The sequence below is a fragment of the Macrotis lagotis genome, chromosome 1 (genome assembly GCF_037893015.1).
Source record: "Macrotis lagotis isolate mMagLag1 chromosome 1, bilby.v1.9.chrom.fasta, whole genome shotgun sequence".
Classification (NCBI taxonomy): Eukaryota; Metazoa; Chordata; class Mammalia; order Peramelemorphia; family Peramelidae; genus Macrotis; species Macrotis lagotis.
In genome coordinates, this window is record NC_133658.1 from 896,924,840 (window position 1) to 896,950,106 (window position 25,267).

A 25,267-nucleotide genomic window follows, 5' to 3' on the forward strand; every position below is an offset into this window, starting at 1 on the left:
ATGCAAAAAAATATTCAATGAGCATTTATTAATTTCCTACAACAAACATGCCAGGCCCTGTGCTAGGGATATATAGACCTTACTCTCAAGGAGCTTGATAAAATATGTACATAGAGTCAATTATTCCATAAGCACCATGCTAAGCATTGGAATTAGAAAGCAAAAAATCAAACAGTCATTGCCCTCAAGGAGCTACTGCAGTAAGATCTGAACCCAAGTAATCAAATTTTCACCTATCAACTTTTTTTTGGGGGGGGGGGTTGCAAAGCAATGTGATTAAGTGACTTGCTCAAGGTCACACAGCTAAGTATCAAGTATCTGAGGTTGGATTTGAACTCAGACAATTAAATCTTAAGTAGGTACCAACTGCATACCAGCTCTATGCTAGAGAAAGGGGATACTAGACAAAAATCAAACAGCCCCTGACCTCAAGAAGTTTACATGCAACTAATAAGAAAAATATAACTTTTAGCTTACTTCTATTATCTAGCCTTTCCTGTGAGCTATTCACAATGAGTTAAAAGTATCCCTAACTTCTTAAATATAAAAAGTAAATTAAATAGCTAGGTGGCATAGTGGATAGACCTCTGGACCTGGAGTCAGGAAAATCCAAGTTCAAATCTGGCCTCAGACACTTAGAGCTGTGTAACTCCAGGTAAATCATTTCACCTCTTTCTGCCCCAGTTTCCTTGTTTGCAAAATAGGAATAATCACATCCAACTCCTAGAGTTGTAGAAAGGAACAAATGTCTAGTATATAGTGTTTAATAAATGTGTATTCCTTTCCATCTTCCCAATATAAAAACCAGTCAATGTAAAAAAAAATTTCTGAGGGTAAGCCTAACTCGGTACCTGAACTGAACATTGTTTGATATGGTACCTTTTCCCACCATTGCGGTACTACTACTACTACTACTACTACTACTACTACTACTACTACTACTACTACTACTATCTGTCTATCTATCTATCTATCTATTCTTTTTGGACAGTTTTCAAAAAATGTGCACATCCATGACCCTCTCCACCTTCCTTCTAACACACAGACTTTTACATGTTTGTATATAATGTATATAGTAAAGAGTGTAACTTGACCTGGAATCCTCCCTCTGAATGACCCCTCTAGGCCTCCATTTTCCCATCTGGAAAATAAGAGAGTTGGATTCAATAGTCATAAAGGTACCCTCTGGTTTTAAATCTGTGATTTGTGTAAACTTCGACAAGATATATATCCTCATAGGTCCATAGTTTTGGTATGTGTAAAATAAGAGGGTTTCAACTCTAAATCTTCAATGTCATGATCATCTTATGAACATTTCCCTCCCTCAGCTTCAGTTTCCTCATTTGAGGAAGACTAAATGCTCTTTGATTTCCCTGTTCTGCAGCTATGATTCTATGACCTAAAACACTAAATAGCCTTGAAATCTGAACCATGATAACATCAAGCAAGTAATAAGAATTATGATCTCATCCATTCTATACTTCATGGGCTTAAGGGGAAGAATAATAAAGATATTAATGATCACAGAGCAGAGGGACACTTGTTAAGACTGATATAAAGATTGGATGAAAAAAGGTACACTGGCCAGTGGGTGTTTCAAAGGACTCCCAAATGTTGCATTCCTTTTCTATAATAAGATGGTGGCAGACACTGGGGCTGCCACTGACACATAGATATTTGACCAACCTTGCCCATCTGGTTAGGAGCTTGCTGACCAACCTCCCAATCCAAACCTAATCTATCTGGACATTTCTACAACTTAGGGGGTTTCCCATAGCTCAACATTTTTTCCAACTAAGCTCCATTTGCCCATCTTCTTCATAGTGCCTCCTGCTTTACATCTCATGCATATCACTCTGGTAATGAAAGGCAGATCACTGACACCCACCATTACCCTTTGAGTCACCTGCAATTTTGCTTCTTCTCAGATCATCAGGTTCCATGAATCACAGCAATTTAGCATCACCAAGAAAATGCACGACTTAAATAGTTTTTATGCCATCAAATGTCAAGGAATCATTCAAAAGCTACCTGATTTCCCAAAGACGACCCAGCCTGTCATGTTTTTCTCTTGAGTCAATAATGGTCACAGTCTTTTGTTCACCAATAGGACATATCCAAAAGACATGCACTGGTGAGCTAACAACAGAATTTCCACTCAGTTTTACATGTAAATCTGGAAATACACATTCTTTGTCCACTTGGTTTTTTTCCATGTGGAATGTTAGAGCAGACTTTTATGTCACCCTGCTTCTCATGAAGTCTGCTTTGGAAGACATCTCATTGGCCTGGTCCAGCCCACACCCAAAGAGAATCCCTAGTACAGCACATTCAAAACAAGTGGCCATCCAATAGCTTGATGCCATCCAATGAGGGGGAGACCCATTACCTCCAAAGGTATCTCATTTCACTTTTAATAATCAGTCATTTTTCAATCATGTCCCACTCTTTGTGAACCCATTTAGAGCTTTTTTGGCAGAGATACTAGAGGGGCTTGCTATTTCCTTTTCTAGCTCATTTTACAGGTGAGGAAACTGAGGCAAACAGAATTAAGTAACTTTGCCGGGGTCTTAATTTACTAAGTGTCTGAAGCCAGATTTGAACACAGTAAGATGACTGACGCCAGGACCAGCTCTCTGCATACTATGGAACCACCTAGCTGCCCCAATCCAATTTCAGATAACTAATTGTTAGGAAGTCTTTCCAGATATCATGCTAAACCTCTACAACCTCCCCACAGTGTTCCAAAGTTGTGGTCTCTGGGACTGAATAGAACATCTCTAAAGCCCCTCCACAGGATACCTTTTTCAAGTTTATTTGAAGAGAGTTAGCTTTGAAAACAGCTATCACATCCAGGATATCACTCCTGAAAAAGTCAAGTCAATTTGCTACCCTGACTCAAATCACCATTCCCTCTTTATTTTCTGTCCAAAACACTTCTCCCTAATCACCACTCCCCAATTAATGGTGTTACCTTTCCCTACCAGAATGTTTCTTTGCCAAGGAAAAACCCCAGAAAAACCCTCAGAAATGACTAAACAACACCACCATTTCTGGAGCAGCTACAGAGCACAGCCTTGGATAGGAAAAAACTCTTTCTGAGTTCAAACAGACATTTGCCAGCTGTGTGACCCTGGGAAAGTCACCCAGTTTGCCTCAGTTTCCTCATTCATAAAATGAGCAGAAGGAAATGGCAAACCACTCCGTATGCTTTTGAAAAAAACCCAAATAGAGTCACCAACAGTCAAACATTACTTAACAACTAATCAACAACATTAGAAAATAACCTCCTTGAGAGTAGGGACTGCCTCTTGCTTATTGGCTCAGAGCCTGACCCATTTAATAAGTGCTTTTACATTCATTCATTCATTTATTCATTCACTCATTCAGCTATCAAGTGCAGATGAATTAACTCCACAGATTTCCCATTCAACTAAACCTGGAAAACAGATTTTTCATCTACTTGTTTTACTATGTGTGGACTATGATACCAATTTCTTTTTGAGTGACCAAAGATCTCAAAAAAAGGAGACCTAACTCTTAACAACTTTCGAACCCTGGGTGGAAATTGCAGGGGTTTAGCATGATATCTGGGAAGACTTCCTAACAAGAATTATTCAAAAATGGATTGGGGCAACTAGGTGGTGTCATAGTGTGCAACCTTCTCTTTGACGGTTCTTTGAACCAACCATCATAGGGGAAAAAAATCTAAAATACATTCCCCATTTTGATTTGGATAGACATTCACAAACACATAGAAAGGGATTTGTCTTTTTTTTTCCCATAAAGCACTATTTTTTAAAAAATGTCCATGAGATTTAAATAAATATAATAAATAAAATTAACTAGTAAAATAAATTATGGGACATTCACACAACAGGAAACTGTAATGGCTAGAAATATCTTTATGAAATAAAGCAAAGCAAAAATTACTAAACCTTCATCACATTATCATCATGCCTTTAGATTTATGAAACCCTTTATAAAAACCATCTCATTTGATACTCCCAACAATCTGGGGAAATGGGCTCTACGATTATGTCCATTTTACAGATGAGGAAACAAAACAAAGGTAACTTGTCTAGAGTCAATTGGCCCACAAGAATTTCTTAAGCACTTACTATTCACTGGCTCTTTGCTAAAGACTAAGGAGACAAATGCAAGGAGAAAGATTACCCAAACTGCCAAGAGCCTGAAGCTAAATTTGAACTCAGATCCAGAGGGATCCCAGATACTTCTGGTCCAGCTTTCTCCCTACTGTATCATCTAGTGGGCTGGTGAGAGCACACATTAACTCATGTAAGGGTAAAAGCAAGTAAGAATGAATAGTCAAGTAAAGAATTCTCATGGGGAAGGTGTGGGGAAAAGTAAGAACCAACTATGATACTTTAATTGATTTAAATAGACATAGATACTAAGCAAGTTGAGGTTGATTGTACTAATGTTGAAAGTTAAAGCTTTTTAATAAAACATTTAGTTTTTTGGGAGGGAAAAATACAGAGCTCCTAGAGGTCACATGTGGTAATGACACCAAACTGGAGAGGGTTGCGTTAAAGAATCTAGAAAGATAGAGGTGAGACCAACTATGGCTGCTCAGCCTTTCCAACCATCTAGGGCAGAGGGGGCATATCAGAGATGTTTCATTATGCTACTGGATAAACAAATGGGTATTTTGGTCCTAAAAGCTCCCAATCCAAGACCCCAAACCAAAAATAAACATGATAGGGAGAAAAGTAATTGTATTGAAGATGTAATCTGTATTCACTCTCTGGTGACTTCAATTTTCCATTTTTTCACAAGGTCACAGTACTTAACAACAAGAGGTGACATTTCTATACAGTTTTAAGGTTGGCAAAACAATTGACAAACATTATCTCATTTGAGCCTCACATCATTCCTGGAAGGGAGATAACACTGGGACTAGTAAGCCTGGTTTTTTTGAGAAAGAAATTGAGACTCAGAGAATGGAAGTGACTTGCCCAGGGTCACAAAGCTTGAAATCATAAGGGTTGCGATTTGAACACCATTCTTACAGACCATTCTATTTCCACAAAATTATGCTGCCTGACATTTTTATAACTAGACCAGATTTACCCAGAGACAGCTCCTACTTCAGTATCAAGCATATCTCTTTAAGGCTGTTGGATTCAACTCTTCAGAAAGTTCAATGACCTCCACCAAAGGAAGTTTCTAGTACTCACTGTCTTCTCCTGGACAGGGCATTCCTGGCTTCTCCGGGATGCTCGGAAAAACTGAACACAGACAAAGGAAAGGGTGTTAGTGCCTTGAGGAGATGAGTCCTCCCTCTGAATAATCTGCATACAATTTGAATGCTCAAGTATTTCTAAAGAATATTCTGATGAGAACCAAGTCAGTCTAGAAATGCTTTTAAAGTCAAATCCTGGATAACCTGCGTACATCTTACGCAGGCACACACGTGTCTTAAATTACGTGGTTAAAGGTCTCAAAAATAAAGTGAGATGAGATTTAAGGGAGGGGAGAAGTAACAAGGAATTTGGTTATAAAAGATCAAGATGTAATATTCTAAAATCTATCCAGAGATTCTGGAATTATTAAAATGTTCAAAAATTGCTCCTTAAAAAATTATTTGATCAAGTTCTTTTTTCCAAATCATATCTAGCTCTGAAATAGATTTGTCATTTGCTTACATAATACCTTAAAATGAATCCTCCAAATATCCCCCCCCCAGGGAAATAGGATTTCTTCTAATCCACCCATGCCTGCCCATCCCTGTCATGTCTTCCCATAAATCGGAATAATTAGTCACTCATTAAAAAACAGAATTTTTAAAAAGTAGAAGATTCAGGACTGAGATGTTAGAAACCCTTCTACCTTCTCTTTCCCACTTCAGAGATTCAAAGGGGAAAGGCAAGATCAGGAAGCTAAAAATAGAAAATATCTTAGTCACTGCCACACTTTCCTTCAAAGAGGTCAAAGATTCATAGTGAAGTTTAGAGTTCTGAAAAGTAGTGATAGAAAAAAATAAAAATTTGAAGACAACAATCTACATTACCAGAATCCACAGCCCATTCTGTGAACTGGTAAAAGCTGAAAGGATGTGTTATTAAAGAAATCTAAGTATCTCTATAATTCAATCAATAGGCAATTATTAAATGCCTACTATATGTCAAGTATTATGTTAAGTCTTGTGATACAAAGAAAAGCAAAAGATAATTCCTTGAGGAGCTCATCTTCTAATGGAGAAGACAAAAGACAAACAAATATGTACAAATATGCTATATATGGAGAAATAGGAAGCAATCAATGGAGAGAAGGTACTAGAATGAAGTAGGATTAGGATATACTTCCTATAGAAGGTGGGATTTTAGCTGAGATTTGAAGGAAACTGGGAGGTAGAGAATGAGGAGGGAGAGCACTGAAGGCTTTGGAGGCAGTCAAAGAAAATACTCCAAGTCAAGAGACAGAGGGTTTTATCTGAGGACCAATTAGAAGACCAGTGTCATTTGAATCAAAAACACTGGGGAAGGGTAGAAAGGATACAAAAAGACTGAAGGAAGAGTTGTTTATAAAGGGTTTTAAACACTGAACAGAAAATTTATATTTGATCTCAGAGACAATAAGAAGTCACTGATGCTTATTGAGTAGGAGAGTGACATGATCAAATTTTGCTTTAGAAAAATCATTTTAGCAGCTGTATTGTGAACGAATTGGTGAATGTATAAATTTGAGGCAAGCAGACACACCAACAGTCTACTGCAATGGTCAAAGGGTGAAAGAACAAGGGGCTACACTAGAAAGAGGGGAAGGCAGCAGTATCAGAGGAAGGAAGAGGGCTATATTCAAGAGATGCTGCAGAAGTGAAATCAAAAGACATAAGCAAAAGATTGGATTGGGTGAGTGAGAGAGGCGGGAATCCAATATAACTCCTAATTTATGATCCTGAGAGACTAGGAAGATGGTATTGCCCTTTGTAGTAATAAGGAAGGTGGTAACAGGATGGGAGGGGGAGAGAGTTCAGTCTTGGATATGCTGAGATGTCAACTGGCCATCCTAGGAGTTGCAGACACAAGACTAGAGGTCAGAAGAGATAAATAGATTTGTAAATTATTAGCAGGGTGCTCAACAGTTTCAATGGCTACAGAAGAGTTAAGAGGGATGGGAACTGAGGAAAAGTCAGAGCAGTGGCATTAAGACATTACCAAATGGTTAAATGGACCACAGTGAGTGAGGTTTGGTTTTTGTTTTCTAAGGCTTGAGAGACATGCTGATGTTTGTAAGCAGGAGACTAGCAGGAAGAGAGTAAAGATGAACAGGGATGACAGAAGAGCGGTCTGCTGGAGAACACCTTAAGGAGAAGGTGTATGGGACAGAGGTCCAGGAGAAAATAGTGGAAAAATAGTGCAAAAAGGCATTATATCAGTGATTTGGGATGGTAAGTAGGGAAGAAAGAGGGAGCGCATAGAAATTTTTGGTAAAATATGAGACAAGGTTCTCACCCAAGAGGGAAGGGTAGGGGGAGTGCTGAGAAGTTTATTGTTATTGTTGATTCATCTCACTTGTGTCCAAGTCTTCGTGACCTCCAATTGGGCATCTTAGCAAAGATACTGGAGGGATTTGTCATATCCTCCAGTTCATTTTAATAGATGGGGAAACTGAGGCAAGTAGAGTGAAGTGACTTGCTCAAGGGCACACAGGAAGTAGGTTTCTAAGGCCAATCTTGAACTCCTGTTTTTCTGACTATCCTCTACACTACCTAGGTGGGGGGTTTGAGAAGAGATTAGTATTAATCATTGACTGGACATTGTCTTAGACAGACTGTGACCTGGGAAAGACCTTAGCTTTAAAAGGACAAGGAGTATCAGTAGTAGATGGCTCCAGGGACTAAAGTGAAGCTGCTAACTTTGCACAGCATCCCCTCACTTAAATCCAACTCACATGCTTGTCATGGCATTACCTCTCTGCTGTCATGGTCTTCCAGAATGAAGAACAAAAGCTGCAGAGAGGGCCTAATAGTTATATAGCAGAAATCTCTAGTGGACCCAGGTAGCACAGTTGCAAGATATTCTCTACCTTTATTGAGCAGCATGTGAGTGGGAAAGAAGGCTGAGGCATGGCAGGAAATAATGGGCAATATGAAAAGGGGACTAGGGACTCAAGAGAAGAAGAAAATATTGAACTGAATTTGTTCACCAAAGGATCAAGATAGGGAAAAGAAGAGAGTGGTTACTGCAGAGTCAATAACTTTGGAGAGGTTATTGTGAGAAAGTGGAAGAATCAGAGATCACAGTGTGGACAAAGAACAGGGTTATGTAAGGAAAGGTAAAATAAGTGGAAAAACTATAGATTTACAGTCAGATAAATGAATTTCAGAGTTCATGACATGGAGGTGGTATATTTTTAGGTAATGGTAAGATCAAGAGTATGGCCATCTTTGTGTTGTGGCTAAGGTGAAATGAAGGAATAAGAACATGAAAAGCAAGTAGACTAAGGATCTGAGAGATTGGGGTGTTCAAAGGAGCCTCGATATGTAGGTTGAAATGTCCTAACATGAGAGCAGAATTTCAGGAAGAGAGAAAAACTGAGTCAGATACTGAACTCATTGAGGAAAGAAGGGGAGAATATTGGAAATTTATAGACTACAGCTACCAGAATTTCAACTGAGTGGTGGAACAGAGTGCAAGAACCTCAAAGATGGAGAGATAACTGAGTGCTGGTAGTGGAAGGAAAACCTGAAAATGGCAATAGGGAGCAAGTTCTCTGACTCAACCAGCAAAAGCAATGAAATGAAATGAAAGTATAACCAGTGCTAGAAAAGGTGCCCAAAAGGAGCCTGTGTCATCAGACATCAGTGAGAGATACAAAAAAGAAGGAAAAAGGAAAAGATTCAAGGTTAAGTTTGTTGCATATGAAGCAGGTATTCCAGAGGGAAGATTAAAAGGGTGAGTTGCATTTGATTGGGATTCTGGGGTGGACTGGATTGAAGAGAGTAGGATTAAGGAATCTGGTAGTGGAAGATGGGGCAGCTAGGTGGCAGTGGCTAGAACACCAGGTCTAATGTCAGGAAGATCTGAATTCAAATCCAGTCTCTGACACTGTGTGACCCTGGGGTAAGGAACTTAACCCTGTTTGCCTCAGGTTTCTCATGTGTAAAATGAGCTGGAAAGGGGAATGGCAAATCACTCCACTATCTTTGAAGAGAAAACATGATTGAACAAGTAGAACATGGAGAACAGGGTTTGAATGATAAACTGCAGGGATTGACTATAGAATCATTGGGATACGGAGAGTATGACCAGGTGGGAATTTGTTCATTACATATAAATTAGAAAGAATTTCAAAGGATAAAAGTGAGAACAATGAAGTTAAGGAAAATTTTCCTCCAGGAAAAAAATCTGTTTACACTAAATGTCTCTAATAGTTAATGATGTTAATAGCAGTTTAGAGTTATAAATCTAAACAATGGAGAATGGAAGCTCCTTGAGGGCAGGATCTGTCTCATTTCTGCCTCTGACTGCCCCATACCTTGTACAGACCCTGGAATACATTTAGACAGGATTTGATTTAGATTTATCAGTTTTGAGAAGAGGTAAAAAAAATGATTATGATAATCATCTGTAGATATTCCCCATCGCTTTAGAGTTGTAAAAAGGGCCATTGAAGTGATCATTAGCTCCTCCATCCTGGGAAGCATCACTGGAAAGAATAAAGGGTGATCTAATATATCTGAAATGAAGGACAAACCACCTCCTTTGCAGTTTTTAGAATCTATACAATTATTTGTAATGGAGCCAAGAGTTTTCCTGAGGCACAGATGAGCCCCAGTGAAACCATTCTCCAAAGAATCCCCTGTGAGAGGCCAAAAAATCTGTTTTTTCTAGGTACTTGCCATGAATAATGAGTCCTTCATCTCTGTGTTGACAATACAGGCGAAAGGCTTCTTCCAGTTCCATCTGAGAAGATATGGTACATGGGTCACCTAAGGAGATGGAGAAACAAGGCAAGAGATACAATGTAAACTCAGTGGTATATTTGATGCAGCTCTGTTCAACAACACCTCCAACTTGTTGGACACTATTAGAAATCAAGAATCTCAGTGATAGAAGGAAATTTGGAAGCCACCTTGACAATTCCACTTGAGCAACAATCCCCTGTATGTCACTCTGCTTAAAGAGAAAAAATACCTTGCTTCTTGAGATGGCCCATTCCACTTATGAATAGCTCTCATGGTATTCATATCCTATATCTGTCTCTTAGCAATTTGAACCCATTGTTCCTAGTTCTGTCCCTTGGGGACCAAAGGAAATGAGTCAAATATCTATCCTCTAAGTCTTTTCTTCAAGTTGATAGCAGACCTTTAAGCACAACCTTATGTAAAAACAAAAGGCAGAGTGACACCTGACTCCAGTCAGAATTGGAGTCAGGAAGATATGAGTTCAAATCATATTTCAGAGACTTACAACTGTGTGCCCTTGACCAAGTCACCCAACCATTCCAGGCCTCAGTTTCCTCACTTATAAGATTATGGGGTTTAAATCAATGACCTTTATGGTCCTATGATTCACCATTCTAACTGCCATCCAGTTTCCCAACATCCTCCCTAAAAAGCAGTGTTCAGAAATGAATACCCTATTCCATATGGGAGAAGTGTTTTTGAGTGAAAATATGATGGCAGATTGAGTTCGAGTTATGTCATGGTCATCACCTGACCCAGTGAAAAGCCAGAATCCATTTTAATAGTCAGCAGGGCTGGAGAATTGCCTGGGCTTTTAAGTTGGGAGAGATCCAAAGTCAAGTCTGGTGTACATATTTTACAGGAAGGTACAAGTCCAGAGAGGGAAAATCTTCCACCCAAGGTCAACATGGCAGATAAATAGCAAAGCAAAATGTCAAACCTAGGTCCTCTGACTCTAAATTCCGTTGACCCCACCTTACCATGGTGCCTTCTCATCCAGTGAGCACACAGAGACTCAACCTTATGAAAATGAAAACAATATTCTAAAAGAATTTCTTTTGGAGAGGGAAATCAATATTTAATTTTTAAGGCCGGGGACAGGGAGGGGGAGGGAAGTAGTCTGGGTCCATAGTCTGGACCAGTGTTCATCCTGGAATGATAAATCCAAGAACCAAAGAAGACTAACTGACTAATTCATCTGTAACTCTCTCAGAGAGTTGCCTGAAGTTCTAAGAACTTAAATTATTTGAACAGTTTGGACAGTCATGTTTCAAAACCAGGCTTTCTTGACTCCAAGATCAACCATTCACCCACTAAACCACACTGCTTCAACAGTAAATATGCCAAAATAGAAAGCAGCTAGCACCAAATCACTTAATCCCAAGAAGCCCAATGTCAGAGTGAAAATGTTTAGGTCTATTATTTACAGAACTATCTGACACCCTTTACTTTCCATTTGTTAGCTACAAAAAGGACACACAACGTGTTTCTTCTTCCTCCTGGGAAGACTTGAGGAAGAAGAAAAAGAAATGTTTGTCTTAAATCTATTCCAGATCTACCCTGGCTAAGGCCAGCAGAGGGAGCCCCAAAAAGAGACATCCTCTATAAAGAGCATACCTGGCCTAGAAAGAATGGAGGGATAAACAGATCCCAGATGAGGCCATTTCAAGAATGCGGATATTGATAAGCAAAAGGAACACCAAATATTGACAAACAAGAGGCAGGAAAAAGAAGTGTTTACAAGTCTAATGACTGTAACAGAGATCAAGAAACAATCTAGAGTCAACACAGAATAGACAGAGAGAACTAACCCTGGAATCAGGAAGACCTAGGTTCAAGGGCTACCTGAAATACAGGCAGGCTATGTGTCCCCAAGCAATGCTCTAAAATGCAGATGATGTGCCAACTTGAATGGGTAGAGGGAGTTGAAAGAGAAGATAGGAAGAGGGAAAGGAAGAGAGAGAAGTAAGAAAGAGGGAAAGGAGGGAATAGAAAGACAGAAACAGAAAGAAGGAAAAGAAAGAGAAAGAGGAAAGAAGGGAAAGCTAGAAGGAGAGAAGCAAGTGAAGTTAAGGAGGGAGGCAGGAAAAGGGAAGAAGAGAGTAGGGAAAGGAGAAAGGGAAAAGGAAAGAGAGAAGAGAGGGAAGGAGGGAGAGGAAAGGAAGAAGAAAGGGAAAACTATTTCAAATAACTTTCCATTAAATTTAGCTCAAAACAAGCTCTAGTTCAAATCCCAATTACCATCTCATCACCCCCTTCCTCTATCTCCCATTTATAGTCTTAGCCTTCCTGATACAGAAAAGAATGCAAGTCTTTCCTGTTTTGTGACACTATTGAATTTGTGGCTAGAAGGGAACTTAGAGGTCATTTAATCTAAACCCCATACCTTTGAGATAAGAAAAATGAGGTTCCAACAAGTGACTTTGCAAGGGTCACACAGCTATCCAGTCTAGGAAGCAAAGACTCTCAGAGTTGAAAAAATTCTTAAAGGTCATTCGGGGAAAACTGAGACCCAAACAAAAATCCCTCAACAACACACCTCACAAGAGACCATCCAGGCCCCATCTATTCATTCACTCTTCACCAAGCATATTTTTATTAAGCATCTACTATAACAAACCAGCACTGGATTAGGAAGACATATTAAAAAACAAAAGAAAATGATACCTGCCTTCTAGGAGCTAATAAAGCTGCCCTGGGTTGAGGTGGATTGGAGAACTAGGATTAGAGTCAGAAATCATGCTATGCCACTTCTTAACCTCTCTGAGCCTCAGTTTTCTCTCCTGTAAAATAAGCAGGTCAGATTCTAGCTCTAAATCTTGCTCCTGTGATGGCCCAAGTTAATATAAAAATATATATAAAATGAAGACAAGGTAAGGGGCAGCCTGGATTCAAGCCTCTCCTCAGTCACATACTCAGGGGGGACTCTGAGCAGGTCATTGCCTCTTGGTGCTCTGGACTACTGGAGTCAAAATCAAGGAGAAACAAGCCAATTCAATCTTACATGAGGATCAGGGTAAGTTACATATTGATTTATAGAATATAATGTTAATATCTGGTTTTCTAACATTATATTCTATTGCATTATTATTATTATTATTACTAATTTTGTTAAATTACATTTTAATGTTTAATGTTAAATTAAATTTTAATGTTTAATGTTAAATTACATTTTAATCTGTGAACTCCTTTGTCACCTCTGCTCTTCTTAATATCTAGAAGGTCAGAGACTAGATTTTAGAAGCTGAAGAACAGTGAAGGCCAAGTTCACCTGAAACTAATAAGGAAGAGGCAGCATAGGAGTGGAGAAGTGGATTACCTGGGCTCTCCACCTTCTACTCTCCCAACTTCCAGAACCCTCTTTGTCAATCTCCAAAGCATCTATCATCATTTGACACTCTAGTTGGCCCAAGTTGATATGTTATAGGGCAAAGAGGGAAGGGTAAGCTTCAAAAGCCATCTCTGAAAATTGTGAGCTGTGTGCCCATTAAGACTTGTGTATCCATAGGCAAGTCCCATACCCTTGGAGGCTTGGTCATTTCATCTGTAAAATGGGAATCATCAAAATAGGATCTCCCAGTGTATAGTTGTGAAAAGTAAGCTCTGTCTAAGTATCAGCTGGAAGAGGTGAGTTAAAACAGGCCAGACCTTCCTGTCAGGAGCTCAGAATTGTGACAGGAAGGAAAACATCATCACCTTAATGAAAATGTGCCTCCCCCCTTCCATGAGGAAGAAAGTTCACATTCCCTGGAAACTATCACTGTTTGGCTGTGCCCCAGAGCAACTGGCCATCCAACAGGGCATTTGTAACAAGAAGGGTCCTGAGAGGTCAATGGGTCCTCAAACATTTTACAGATAAGTAAACTGAGACCTGAGGGGGTCAGTTACTTTTCCAAAGTCACTCAGATAACACATGCAGAGTTGAGATTTAGCCTGATTCCTCTGACTCAGGACTTAGTAATTCTTTCCTTTGCACTGACTTCATCATGTAGTAATCTTACTACAGTGCTGCTGTAGACAGGTTGGTATATTACCCAGAATCAGTCCTGTTCTCCAGAATGTGGACAGCAATAAGGTTATATCTGGATAGATGGCAGTGACTTCCAGATAGAAGTTAATTGCTAACAGATGTGGTCTTCACTTTAAATTTTTACCAATATCTTTAGAGACTGATTAGTAGAAGTAGATATACTGCTTCAATGAAAATTAGGAAGACAGGGGTTTAAATTTCACCTTGCAAAGTTACTAGTTCTGTGACTGGACAAATTTCTTTTTCTTTTTTTTTGGGGGGGGGGGGGTTAAGTGATTTGCTCAAGGTCACACAGCTAAATAAATATTAACTATCTGAGGCTGGATTAGACCTCAGGTTCACCTGACTCCAGGGCCAGTGCTCTATGCACTGTACCACCTAGTTGTCCCATGGCCAAGTTTCTTAAGGCTCTCCCAGTCTTGGTTTTCTCCTCTATAAAATGAGAGAGGTCAGATCAATGATACCCAAGGTCTTCTCTATTGCTAAATTTATGTGCCTATCATCACCACATCCTCTTCATGTTCAATTATATCCCTTTCCTCTTTTCATCCATGGATTAATCCTTGATAACAAATTCTTATTTAAGAAGAAAAGATAAAGAAAAAGAAAAGAAAAGGAGAAGAAAAGAGAGGAAAGAAGACAGGAGAGGAGAGGAAAAGATAGATAAAACTGACCAAATCACAAGTGGAAGAGTTAAGAATATTCCCTCCCTACTTTGGATCAGCCTCTGGATCAGAAGAGACCTAAGCTCAAATTCAGCTTGGTCACCATCATTCAACTTCCTAATCTGCTAAATGCAAAGGGTAGACTAGTCAAACCCTCAAGATCAAAGTCCAAGAGCAAGAAAGGATGTCTGATGGTTTTTAGTCAAAACTCTCCCAAGAGATGAAGTCCCAGAGAAATGACTTGTTCCAGATCATAAGGGTAATCAATAAACACAAGAGCCTGGGTGTTCATTTAACACTGCCTCTCTAGACAACTTGCAATCACTACATTTAGCCAGGGAGAAGGGGTCAAGGCTAAATTTGGCATCAAGTAATCAACTAAGAATGCAGATTGTTATTCTAGAGGGAGGTAGAGCTTAGTTAGAAAGCCTCCAGCCCACAGAGTTCAGTCCCTCACAGAAGCAATTAGTGGTACAGTGGATAGTGAAATGATCCTGAAATAAGGAAGCTCAGCTGTGTCCAACTCTTCAAGCCCCATTTGGGCTTTTCTTAGCAGAGACTCCATGAGTGATTTTCCATTTCCTTCTCCAACTCATTTTACAGGTGAAGAAACTGAGACGAATAGAGTGAAATGACTTGCCCAATGTCACACAGCTAGTAAATATAAGGTTGGCTTTGAACTCAAGTCCTCCTGAATCCAGGGTCAGCATCCCATCTATTGTGCCACCTAGTTGACAGAGTAAGGAAGAACTGAATGCAAATCTACTATTAAGATATTTAATAGTTGTAGTCTTCCCAGTAATCAGTCTATGTTAAAGCTTAACCTTTTTTGGTACCTCAACTTCCAACTATAAGGTATGAATAACAATAGCACCTACTGAGGTTGTTGTAAAAAGTTTATTAACCTGGCACATACTATTCATTCCCTTCCTCCACCTTGGATACCCACTTTAACTGCCTGTGCCAACACCAACAACCAGTTACCCAAGAAAAGTGAAATGAGTTTCCACAGCCAATGTCAGACACAGGAACTGAACCCAGATCTTCCTAGTCTTCAAAATCATACTGCTTCTAATGATATTATAATTATTATTCCCTATTTCCTCTGGACTTTAAGGTTCCTAAAATAACCTCATGATCTAGGACCAGTCAAAAAACTATGATATTTAAAAAAAATCAATATAAAATGAATGACCAGTTAGCAGCACAGGTAGGCAGGCCAGCCTAAGACTAGAGAAGCTAATAAGGTTTGAAAGTAATCAGTCTGTGCTAAACCCTCAGGGACATGCCATACTGAGGAATGAGGGAGATCACAGAAGCAGAGATCTATGGAAATATTATGTGGCCTGGCAGCATGTTATCTGGGGTTCCTTCAAGTATTTAAAGAGCTTTCAGCTACCTAGTTGGCAACGACAATAGAATGGCAGGGTCTGAAGTCAAGAAGACCTTAGTTCAAATCTCCATAATAGACATCAAATAACTGTGTAACCCTGGACAAGTCACTTAACTGCTTCCTGCCTCAGTTTCCTCATTTGTAAATTGAGAATGATAATAGCGGTTATCTTCTATGACTGTTGTAAGGATGAAATCAGGTAACATAGGCAAAAGGCTAAGAGTTTCTCAAAAAAAAGAGAAATAAAGGTTCCATATAAGGAAAAACATACTAACTAGGCAAGTTTCCTCTAAATGGAAGGGAGTGCTTTGGGGAGCAGTGAGTTCTCTCTCCCTGGAGGTCATCCAGAGGAGACTGGATGATCATTTGTTAGGTAATCTGATTCTTGCTTAGGTATGTTTGGCATAGATGGTTTCTGAAGTCCCTGCCAGCTCAGAGATTTTGAGACTTGGAAGCCTGTCCAAGATGGAATTGGTCTCATTGGTGAGGAATTCCCCATCATCAAAGATCTCCCAGGAGAAGATACTACAGGGACAGGATAACCTCTGATGCCTCTGCTAACTGGGAGATGCCATGACCAATACACAAGTGATCAGGCAGGTGAGTAGGTGATCATAGGACAATGAGGGGAAAAAAGGGCCAGGATTGTCACCAGTATTTCCTGGAGGAGACAGTGCCATGATCAGCCAATGGGAAGACGACAACATTTCCTCAAAAGGTACCCCTCACTAGTAAGGCTTAACAACAAGCTCCATTCCAGTCTACCCTTGTATGGATATCACAGATCCAAGTTACCAGGCAACCTTCTATTATTAATGCAGCTTTTACAGGAAGACTCTGGTGGGAAAGAGACTGTGCTTAAGAGCCCCCACCTTTGTGACCTACTCATTGCTTGTATTTCTACTTATAAATTAAACCAATTCACACTGCAATTTAGTCATCACAGAATCTTACAAATGAGAGGAACCCCAGGGACCAGAGACTCCAACCCCTCCCAGAATAAAAATCTCCTCTACAAAATTACTGAAAAATGATCTGCCAGGATTAATGCGTCCATGACCGCACCGCCCCCCCCCCACACACACACACCAGTCAGCCCACAGCACAGTAAAACACCTCTAGCATTCTAAACAATTATAACTAGCATCTATATAGTGAAGCAGTGTATACATTATTTCACTTAATTCTCACAACAACCTATTTAGATAGATGCTAGTATTATTCCCACATTGCAGATGAGAAAACTGAGGAAAACACAGGCTATGTGATTTGCCTAGGGTCATACTGTTGTTGCTTGTCCTTTATTTTCAAACAGGATATTAACATCAGGTATGTGATCCCATGATAAGCAAGTGAATTGGATTTAAGTGAGGGAAGGCTATTCAAAGTCACCAATCACATTTTCTCCTCTAAAGCCATCTGGGTCCATGGTCAGATACAGAGCAGGATGACTGGAGAAGGCCAGGATCATATAGTGGGCAGTTATCTGAGGCTAAATTTGAATTCAGATCTTTCTGACTCAAAGTCCAGCTGAGACCCGAAAGAATCAAGTCCAAATGCTTTTTCTGCATGTCTATAAAACAAAAAAGGTTAAGAACCCCTGTTTCTGCTCTAGGTAGTATTGTTTCTATAGATTTTTCCCTGGATGCCATCCCAGAGCCTGTGCTTTTCTGAATGTGGTTTAAGATTGTTAGGCAACATTTGGGGATCTACTGAACAAGTTATGATATATGATTGTAATGGAGTACCACTATTCCATAAGAAATCACAAGCAACCAAACTTCAGAAAAGCATGGAAAGACTTGCATGAACTGGATGCTTTGTGAAGTGAGCAGAACCCTGATTTTAAATATTTTTCACATATTTTACAGCAATATTGTTAGATGATCAACTAGGAAGGACACAGCTCCTCTCAGCACTTCAGCGATCAAGGACAATTTTAGGAGACTTGTTATGGAAAATGCCATCCACATTCAGAAAAAAAAAAAAAACTATGGACTCTGAATTCAGAGCAAGCATACTATGTTCACTTTTTAATTTATGTTTTTTCTTTCTTTATCATGATCCCCCCCGCCCCGTTCAAATTATTCCTGACAGCAGATCTGGTGCTCCATCTTACTTTGCCACTTGTCTGCCCCAAGCAGAGGACTAAATTTTCAATCACAAAAGCCTGAATTAAGATACCATATACTAGTTGTGTAAAATGAAGAATGAATGAATAAAGCATTTATTAGTCATTTACTATATGCAAAGCACTGTGCTAAGTGTGTGGGTACAAGTATTAAAGATAATTCCTGTCAATAATAATAATAATAATAATAATAATAATGTTCTGTCCATATATATTGAAGGTTTCGATCAGGCCAGATGGAAAGATCTTCATGGTCCTTGGGGTTCAGGAGCAAGGTAAATGTTTACCTTTCTTTCTTCATGTTGGTTCACCTAAGAAAATCCTCATCAGTTTCTGATACGGACACTTGGCCAATCATCTGACTTTACTGGGTCTGTAAAGCTGGGAATTATAATAACATCTTTTCTAAGAGATGTAATGAAGATTAAATGAGATATTGTTTGCAAAGTGCTTTGCACAGTTACATTGCATTTATTATTATGACTATTATCACCATGGGGCATGTAGGTGGCCCAGTAGATAGAGCACTGGCCTTAGAATCAGGAGGACAGGAGTTCCAATCTAGCCTCAGACACTTGACACTTACTAGCTGTGTGACCTTGGACAAGTCACTTAACCTGATTGCTTCTCATCCGGGGCCACCTCTAGTCATCCCAATTCATATCTGGCCACTGTACCAAGATGGCTGTGGAGGAGAAAGTGAGGCTAGTGACATAGCACAGCACCCCTCACTCAAATCCAATTCATGTATTTGTCATGGTACCACTTCCCAGTTGTCATGGTATTCTTCAAGCATGAAACCTTGGGGCAGCTAGGTGGTGCATAGGGTAGAGTATGAGTCTGGAGAACCTAAGTTCAAATCCAGCCTCAGACATTTAATAATTGCCTAGCTGTGTGACCTTGGGCAAGTCACTTAACCCCATTGCCTTAAATTAAAATTAAAAAGAAAAAAAAACGAGACCAAAAAATCAGATAAGTATTAAAAAAAACAAAGGACAATCATCACTATTATTACCACTAACTATAAGTTTTGCAAACCTTAAAGTACTCCATAACTTTAAGCTGATAATGAGGTAAGAAGATCTTAGATTTAGAGATGGAAAGGACCCCAGAAATCATCTCAATTTACAAAGTAGGTGACAGGTGACTTGTCCAAGGTCACATAGCTTAACAGCAAAGGAATAGTATTTGAACTCATGTGTTGTTATTATTCAACTAACATTCCTCACCTACCTATCTATCCATTCTGGGAAATGGCCAATTTTGAAAAAACCTTAAGTCTCACAGATTTGACAGCTAAAAACAAGATCTCAGAATAGAGCATTGAGGACAAACCTTCGTCATCAATCCATTTCAGGGTGATTGGCTGCTGCTGCTGTAAGCTGCACATTTCTCTCACTTCATCACAAAGTTCATCATAGGTAGTAGATGCCTCCAGGATGGTTATTAGCATATCCCTGGGGAGGAGAGGAAAAGGAGAGATTTTGAATAGAATATTCCTCACTTCAGTCAGAATCTTTTCCTGAAAGGGAGCATTGTAGGCAACTTCCAAGCATGGCACTTACTATTGTGAAGTATAAATGCCCAACCCAAATAAGTTGTTGTATAATAACAGTTTGGTCACTGACTTTTTTGGAGAGATTTAATGTCTTTATACAAATAAAACCAGAAGGAACACAATGGTTTTGAAAGTTATGGAGAATCCCTCTATATCCCTGAAGGGTATGTGCTATTTATTATCAGATTATTTTTTAGATGGGGAAACTGAGGCTCAGAGAGGCTAAGGGTGTTATATTGGAATGAGTCTCAGACAGGGAGAGTCCTAATTTTAAAGCCTGAAGATTCCCATTTTTGTCATTAAATTGGGAGCTCCTTGAGGGAAAAGGACCCAAACTTTGTCTTTCTTTGTAACTCCGGCACTTAGCAGTACTTAAGAATTCTTTGTGAACTAGTTGACAAGAACTCTTTGCTTCCTAAAGTTGGAGAACAAAGAATTACAAAAAATTTCAAAGATCAGATGCTTGTAAGTTCTATTAAGACAGGCACAATCACTTAGTGAGCATCACTTACTTTATTTTTTTTATTTTTTTATTTTTATTATTTTTTTTAGGTTTTGGCAAAGCAAATGGGGTTAAGTGGCTTGCCCAAGGCCACACAGCTAGGTAATTAATAAGTGCCTGAGGCTGGATTTGAACTCAGGGACTCCTGACTCCAGGGCCAGTGCTCTATCCACTGTGCCACCTAGCCGCCCCGAGCATCACTTACTTTAGCTCTAAAATGAGTGTATTACTTGCAGGATGACCACCTCATAACATTGTTATGGGGTTCAAATAAAATAATGAAAGTAAAAGGAGGAAAACAATAAACCCAACAACTACAATGACATAAATGGCAATAATAAAAAAAAATCTGAACACTAGGTAATTATGTTGACTAAGGTTGGCCCTGGAAAAAAAGCTTTGGATCCTCTTAGAATCAGGGTTAGATGAGTCAGTCATGGGCTAGAAGGAATCTCATCCATCTAGTTGAACACCCACATTTTACAGAAGTGGGGGTCTAGGAGTATTGTATCTATTATCAAACACACAGAATGATTCTTTGTCCCAAGACAAAGGAGAGGGAAGAAGAAGCAGGAAGATGGGAAGTGAAAGGAATTAGAAAAACAGAAGATAGCAATAGAAAATAAAAAATAAAACCGTAAGGGTCACCCATTAGAGGAACTCCAAAAAAACAAAACATCACCTGGCAAAGAACTAGACACTAAAGGCATACCCATCAACAAGGGGAATGAATGAACAAATTCTACTTATGTGCATGGGACAGAATGCTGTGGCTATGTGAAAAATGATGAAAGGGACTATTTCAGAAAAACCTGGAAAGACATGTAAATGAACTGAAGAAAATTCAGGTGAGCAAGGCTAATAATATTAATAATAATAGCAGGCAGTTATAAGACAGCAGCTAAATGAATGCTACAAATCTTATCTCATTTGATAAGAGTTTACACTGATTCGAGTTTCCATTCTAGCAGGATATAATTATTCACAAATAATAATAGTAATAGCTAATAACTGCTCAGGGCTTGACAATTATCATTTCATACGATTCTTCCAAAAACCTGAAAGGTAAGTGATGTTGTCACCATTATACAGCTTTAGAAACTAAGATAAATGGAGGGTAAGTCACTTGCCCAGTCAGGAAAATTGCTCAAGCTAAATTTGAACTCAGATCTTCCTGACTCTAGGCCCAATGCCCTATCTACTAAACCATCTAGTTGCTCAGTAGTTCAAGACAAAGCAGACAACTAAGAGATCCTAATGATAAATGATTCCCAATAATTTCAGAGATTTCATGATGATACAGGATTCTGACATAGAATAAAAGGAAAGGAAGAAATATATATTAAGCATCTGTCAGGAAAGCTAGGTGGCACAGACTCTTAGAATCAGGAAGAAATAAGTTAAAATATGGTGTCAGACACAAGCTGTGTGACCCTGATCAAGACACTAGTCATGTGAGCTGGAAAAGAAAATGGCAAACCACCAACTTTTTGGCCCAAGTCCCATAACCCTGTCTGTGCCTCAGTTTCCTCAGTTGTAAACTGGAGAAGGAAATAAACTATTTCAGGATCCCAACCAAGAAAACCCCCCCAAAAAGGGTCACAGTCATACAGGTCTGAAAAACAAGTCAACAATGTTTCAGGTACTGTGTGAAGCATTTTATAAATAAGGTCTCATTTCTTACTCCCAATATCCCTATGAGTGAGAACTATCTAATATGCTTATTTTACTGATTGGAAACTGAGACCAACAAAAGTTAAATGACTTGGGCCAGGGTCACTCAACTAATGTGATCAGGGTCACACTCAACTAATAAATAAATAAAGGTCTGATCTGAACTCAGGGTTTCCTGGCTCCATGTCTGGTATTCTATCCACCAAAACCACCCTAGTTGCCACTCAATTTGACACAGGGCAGATATTAAGACTTTTTTTTTTTGGTGAGTGGCGGTGGGGGGTATATATATATAATCAGTGTTTATTTTTCCCCCCCTAAGATATGCACATTTCAATAATTTTCTTGAAAGGGAAAAGAGAGGGAAGAAAATATGAAATATGAAACTCAAAACCTTATCAAAAATCTGATTGTTGAAAACTATCTTTGCATATAGCTGGAAAAATTAATTAATTAAAATAATTTTATTTTCTTTAATGGGTGGGAGAATTAGAAGAGAGGAAAGATTGTTTTTGCTTGTTTTTGCGATTGAAAAAATAAAGCTTTTATTAATTTTATTAATTTTATTACAATTTATAGCTTTGGGACAGCTACATCGCCATTTTTGGAGTCTACAAATCTGGAGAACTCAAGTCTCCAGTAACATAGAATCACCCCTATAAAAGACAACTTTTCCATAGTGCTGAAGCTGGAAAATGAACCTGGAAGAGACAGACTTGATTTTGTTTAGGATTTACTTTATCACCAAAGAAGGAGGCAGTCAGTCCCAAAAAACTCCCTTCTCACTGCTTACAGTCTCAGACACCTGCCCCAGGCAATAGAAAGTTAAGTAATTGGCACTAAGCCACATAGCAACTGAGGTTCAGAAATAGGCCTCACATCTAGAAAGTTCTGGCCATTAAAGTCTTTACTATTGTCAAATGCTTTAATATTTGATTTGATTTGATTTGATTCATGTGAAAAGTCATTGAAAAGACAGTAGAATGTGATTTGTTGCTTCAGCCTAAGGACCATGGGACCTGTCCCAAAGAGGGATGGTCCTAGAGTGAGAAAGACTCAGACAATGACTCCCTGTGTGACCCTAAGACTATTGGCTTCTGTTTCCTCAACTATAAAAGGGAAAATAACAATAAAAATAATTAATAATAATAATAATAATAATAATATCTATCTTTCTCAGAGTTGTGAAGATCACATAAAAGGTATTATTAGTAAAAAAATTTTAGTTCAGTGCTTCTCTCTCTGTCTCTCTCTCAATATATAAATATTAGATGCTCTTATGCGCTTCCCTTAACTTCTCTTAATAGAAGCTAAAATTTTCTGTGTTTTATCTCACTTTTTAGAGTGTGAGCTCCTAGAGAATAAAGATTGTCTTGTTTTTCTTCAGTTTTTTGTACACAATAGGTGCTTAATTGATGTCCTATTTATTTTCAGTGCTCTAAATCCATAGCAGCCACCCACTCTGCTGCTCATTAATCCCCCTCTATAGAGGAGAAAACTAAGGCTCAGCCTCTCATTAATCCCACTTTACAGGGGAGAAAACAGATTTGAAGGATTTGAAGGGCAATCCAGTAGAAAAGAGTTTTAGCCCCAGAGGACAGAGTCATGAATGGAAACTGCAAAAAAAAGATTCCTAACAGGGAGATCTGTCCCAAAACAGGCTAGGCTACTCTAGTAAGTTAGTGCTTTCTGTCCCAAGGAAGGTCTCCAAGGAGATTTATTAACCAATTGATGGTAGGTTATAGTGGAGATTATTTTGGTCAAAAAATGTGTTGCTGTGTTGGTAGGGCAGTAGATAGAGGACCTGAGTTCAAATTCTGTCTCAGACACTTAATAATCTAGTTGTATTACCCCCATTGCCTTGCAAAAATTAAAAAAAAAAATGGGTTGGGCCAGAGCAGGGCTTCTTAAACTTCTTGAACTGCTTTAATATTTTCAGAACTGTATTTCATTCTAATTAGTTTCCTTTATATTTTATGCACTTTGTTTTACACAATTATAAACACGATTCTGAGAAAAGCCTAACGTTTTACCAGATCATCCACGGGACCCAAAATCATGGTCCCATGATTTCATATTCTGTGATCCTATGAAAATGAAGGATGCAGCTAGATGGCACTATAGTCACAGAGTAACAGGGCTAGAGTTAGGAAGACCTGGGTTCAAACTGACCTCAGATATTTCCTAGTAGTGTGACCCCGGGCAAGTCATTTCACCCTATTTCTTTATCTGTAATATGAGCTGGCTAACTACTCTGCCAAGTATAGTCACAAAGAGTTGGACATAACTGAACAATAATAATGAAAATGAGGGAAGCTACAGGATGTAAGGATCTAGGTCCCTTCTAGATCCACTAAATCCAGGCTCTTAAAAGGATTTGTCTGACAAGCAGCCATTCGGAAGCAGAACTCAGATCCTTCCTTATCCTGACTCTGACTAGTATCCTATCTACTAAATATGATGGTGTTTCTCTAAGAATTCAATTCTAGAAACACCTATCTAGCATTGACCATTTTCCACATCCTATAATGGTTGTTGTTAAGTTGTGATGCTTTAAACAATTATAAAGAAAGTATCTGACAGATTCTTCACAATTCCGCATTTATTCCAATAGAAATGAAATAGCATCACTGCTGTGTATAGAGGTTTGGGAAGACCCCCTAGTGGTTAAGTACCTGACTAAATTCACTCTTCAGCATCAAAGCAGAAGCTACACCAATAATCCATATTCAGGGTCCAAGTTTGGGGGGGAGGGTAAAGGGGAAATATGATGAATAATATGACTATTGGTATATAAGTGATCAGAGGTCCTCCTTCATCTCAGCTCAATAAATGAATTTCTGAGACATAAGTAGACTTCCTTATTCAGAGGTGCCAGCTGGAAATGGAAACCCAAAGAGTACAGTCAGCTAATCCCTATCCGGTGGTTAACAGGCCATGAACAAGAAAGAAAGCCACATCAAGGGCAAAGGGATAGAACGGAGAAGGGATTAAGTCTGAGTCAGTGTGTCTGCTTAAATGTCTGGGAGGAGAATCATAATATCACAGACTTAAGAGTTGGAAGGGAGCCCAGAGAGGTCAGGGAGGCCAACTTCTCTCACAGTACCAAGGAAGAAACTGAGGCCCAGAAATGAATTGTCCAAGGTTATAAGGAGCGCACAGCTCAGGTGTGAAGCCTGATCTTCTCCCCAACACTTGCTATCTACCAAACCAAAAAAAGAAAAGTTTCACTTAGGGGAATAATAACAAGTATATTAATGAGAAAATACAAAGTATGTACAAAGTGATTTCAAAAAGGAGAGAGGGGAAATCAAGAAAGTCTTCTAAGGAGAAATGATACATAAAAAGTGCTTTAAAGAAAGTTTGGGATTGGAAGGGAC

At 39.0% G+C, this 25,267-nt stretch overlaps 1 protein-coding gene across 2 annotated transcripts in view; it reads right to left on the reverse strand.

The window, feature by feature from the left end:
• The window catches only part of PRKCZ (protein kinase C zeta), a 224,103-nt gene that overhangs the window by 179,471 nt on the left and 19,365 nt on the right, over positions 1-25,267 (reverse strand). Inside the window, exons 1-3 of one of the 2 annotated variants that reach the window (XM_074218704.1) lie at positions 19,489-19,578; positions 9,869-9,958; positions 5,202-5,252 (exon numbers count right to left, since the gene is read on the reverse strand). In XM_074218704.1, the coding sequence (XP_074074805.1) occupies positions 5,202-5,252; positions 9,869-9,958; positions 19,489-19,497 (150 nt within the window). In that variant the 5' untranslated portion in view covers positions 19,498-19,578. Of the gene's footprint in view, positions 1-5,201; positions 5,253-9,868; positions 9,959-19,488; positions 19,611-25,267 lie in introns of those variants that run through there. The other variant, XM_074218705.1, reaches the window with a different exon arrangement.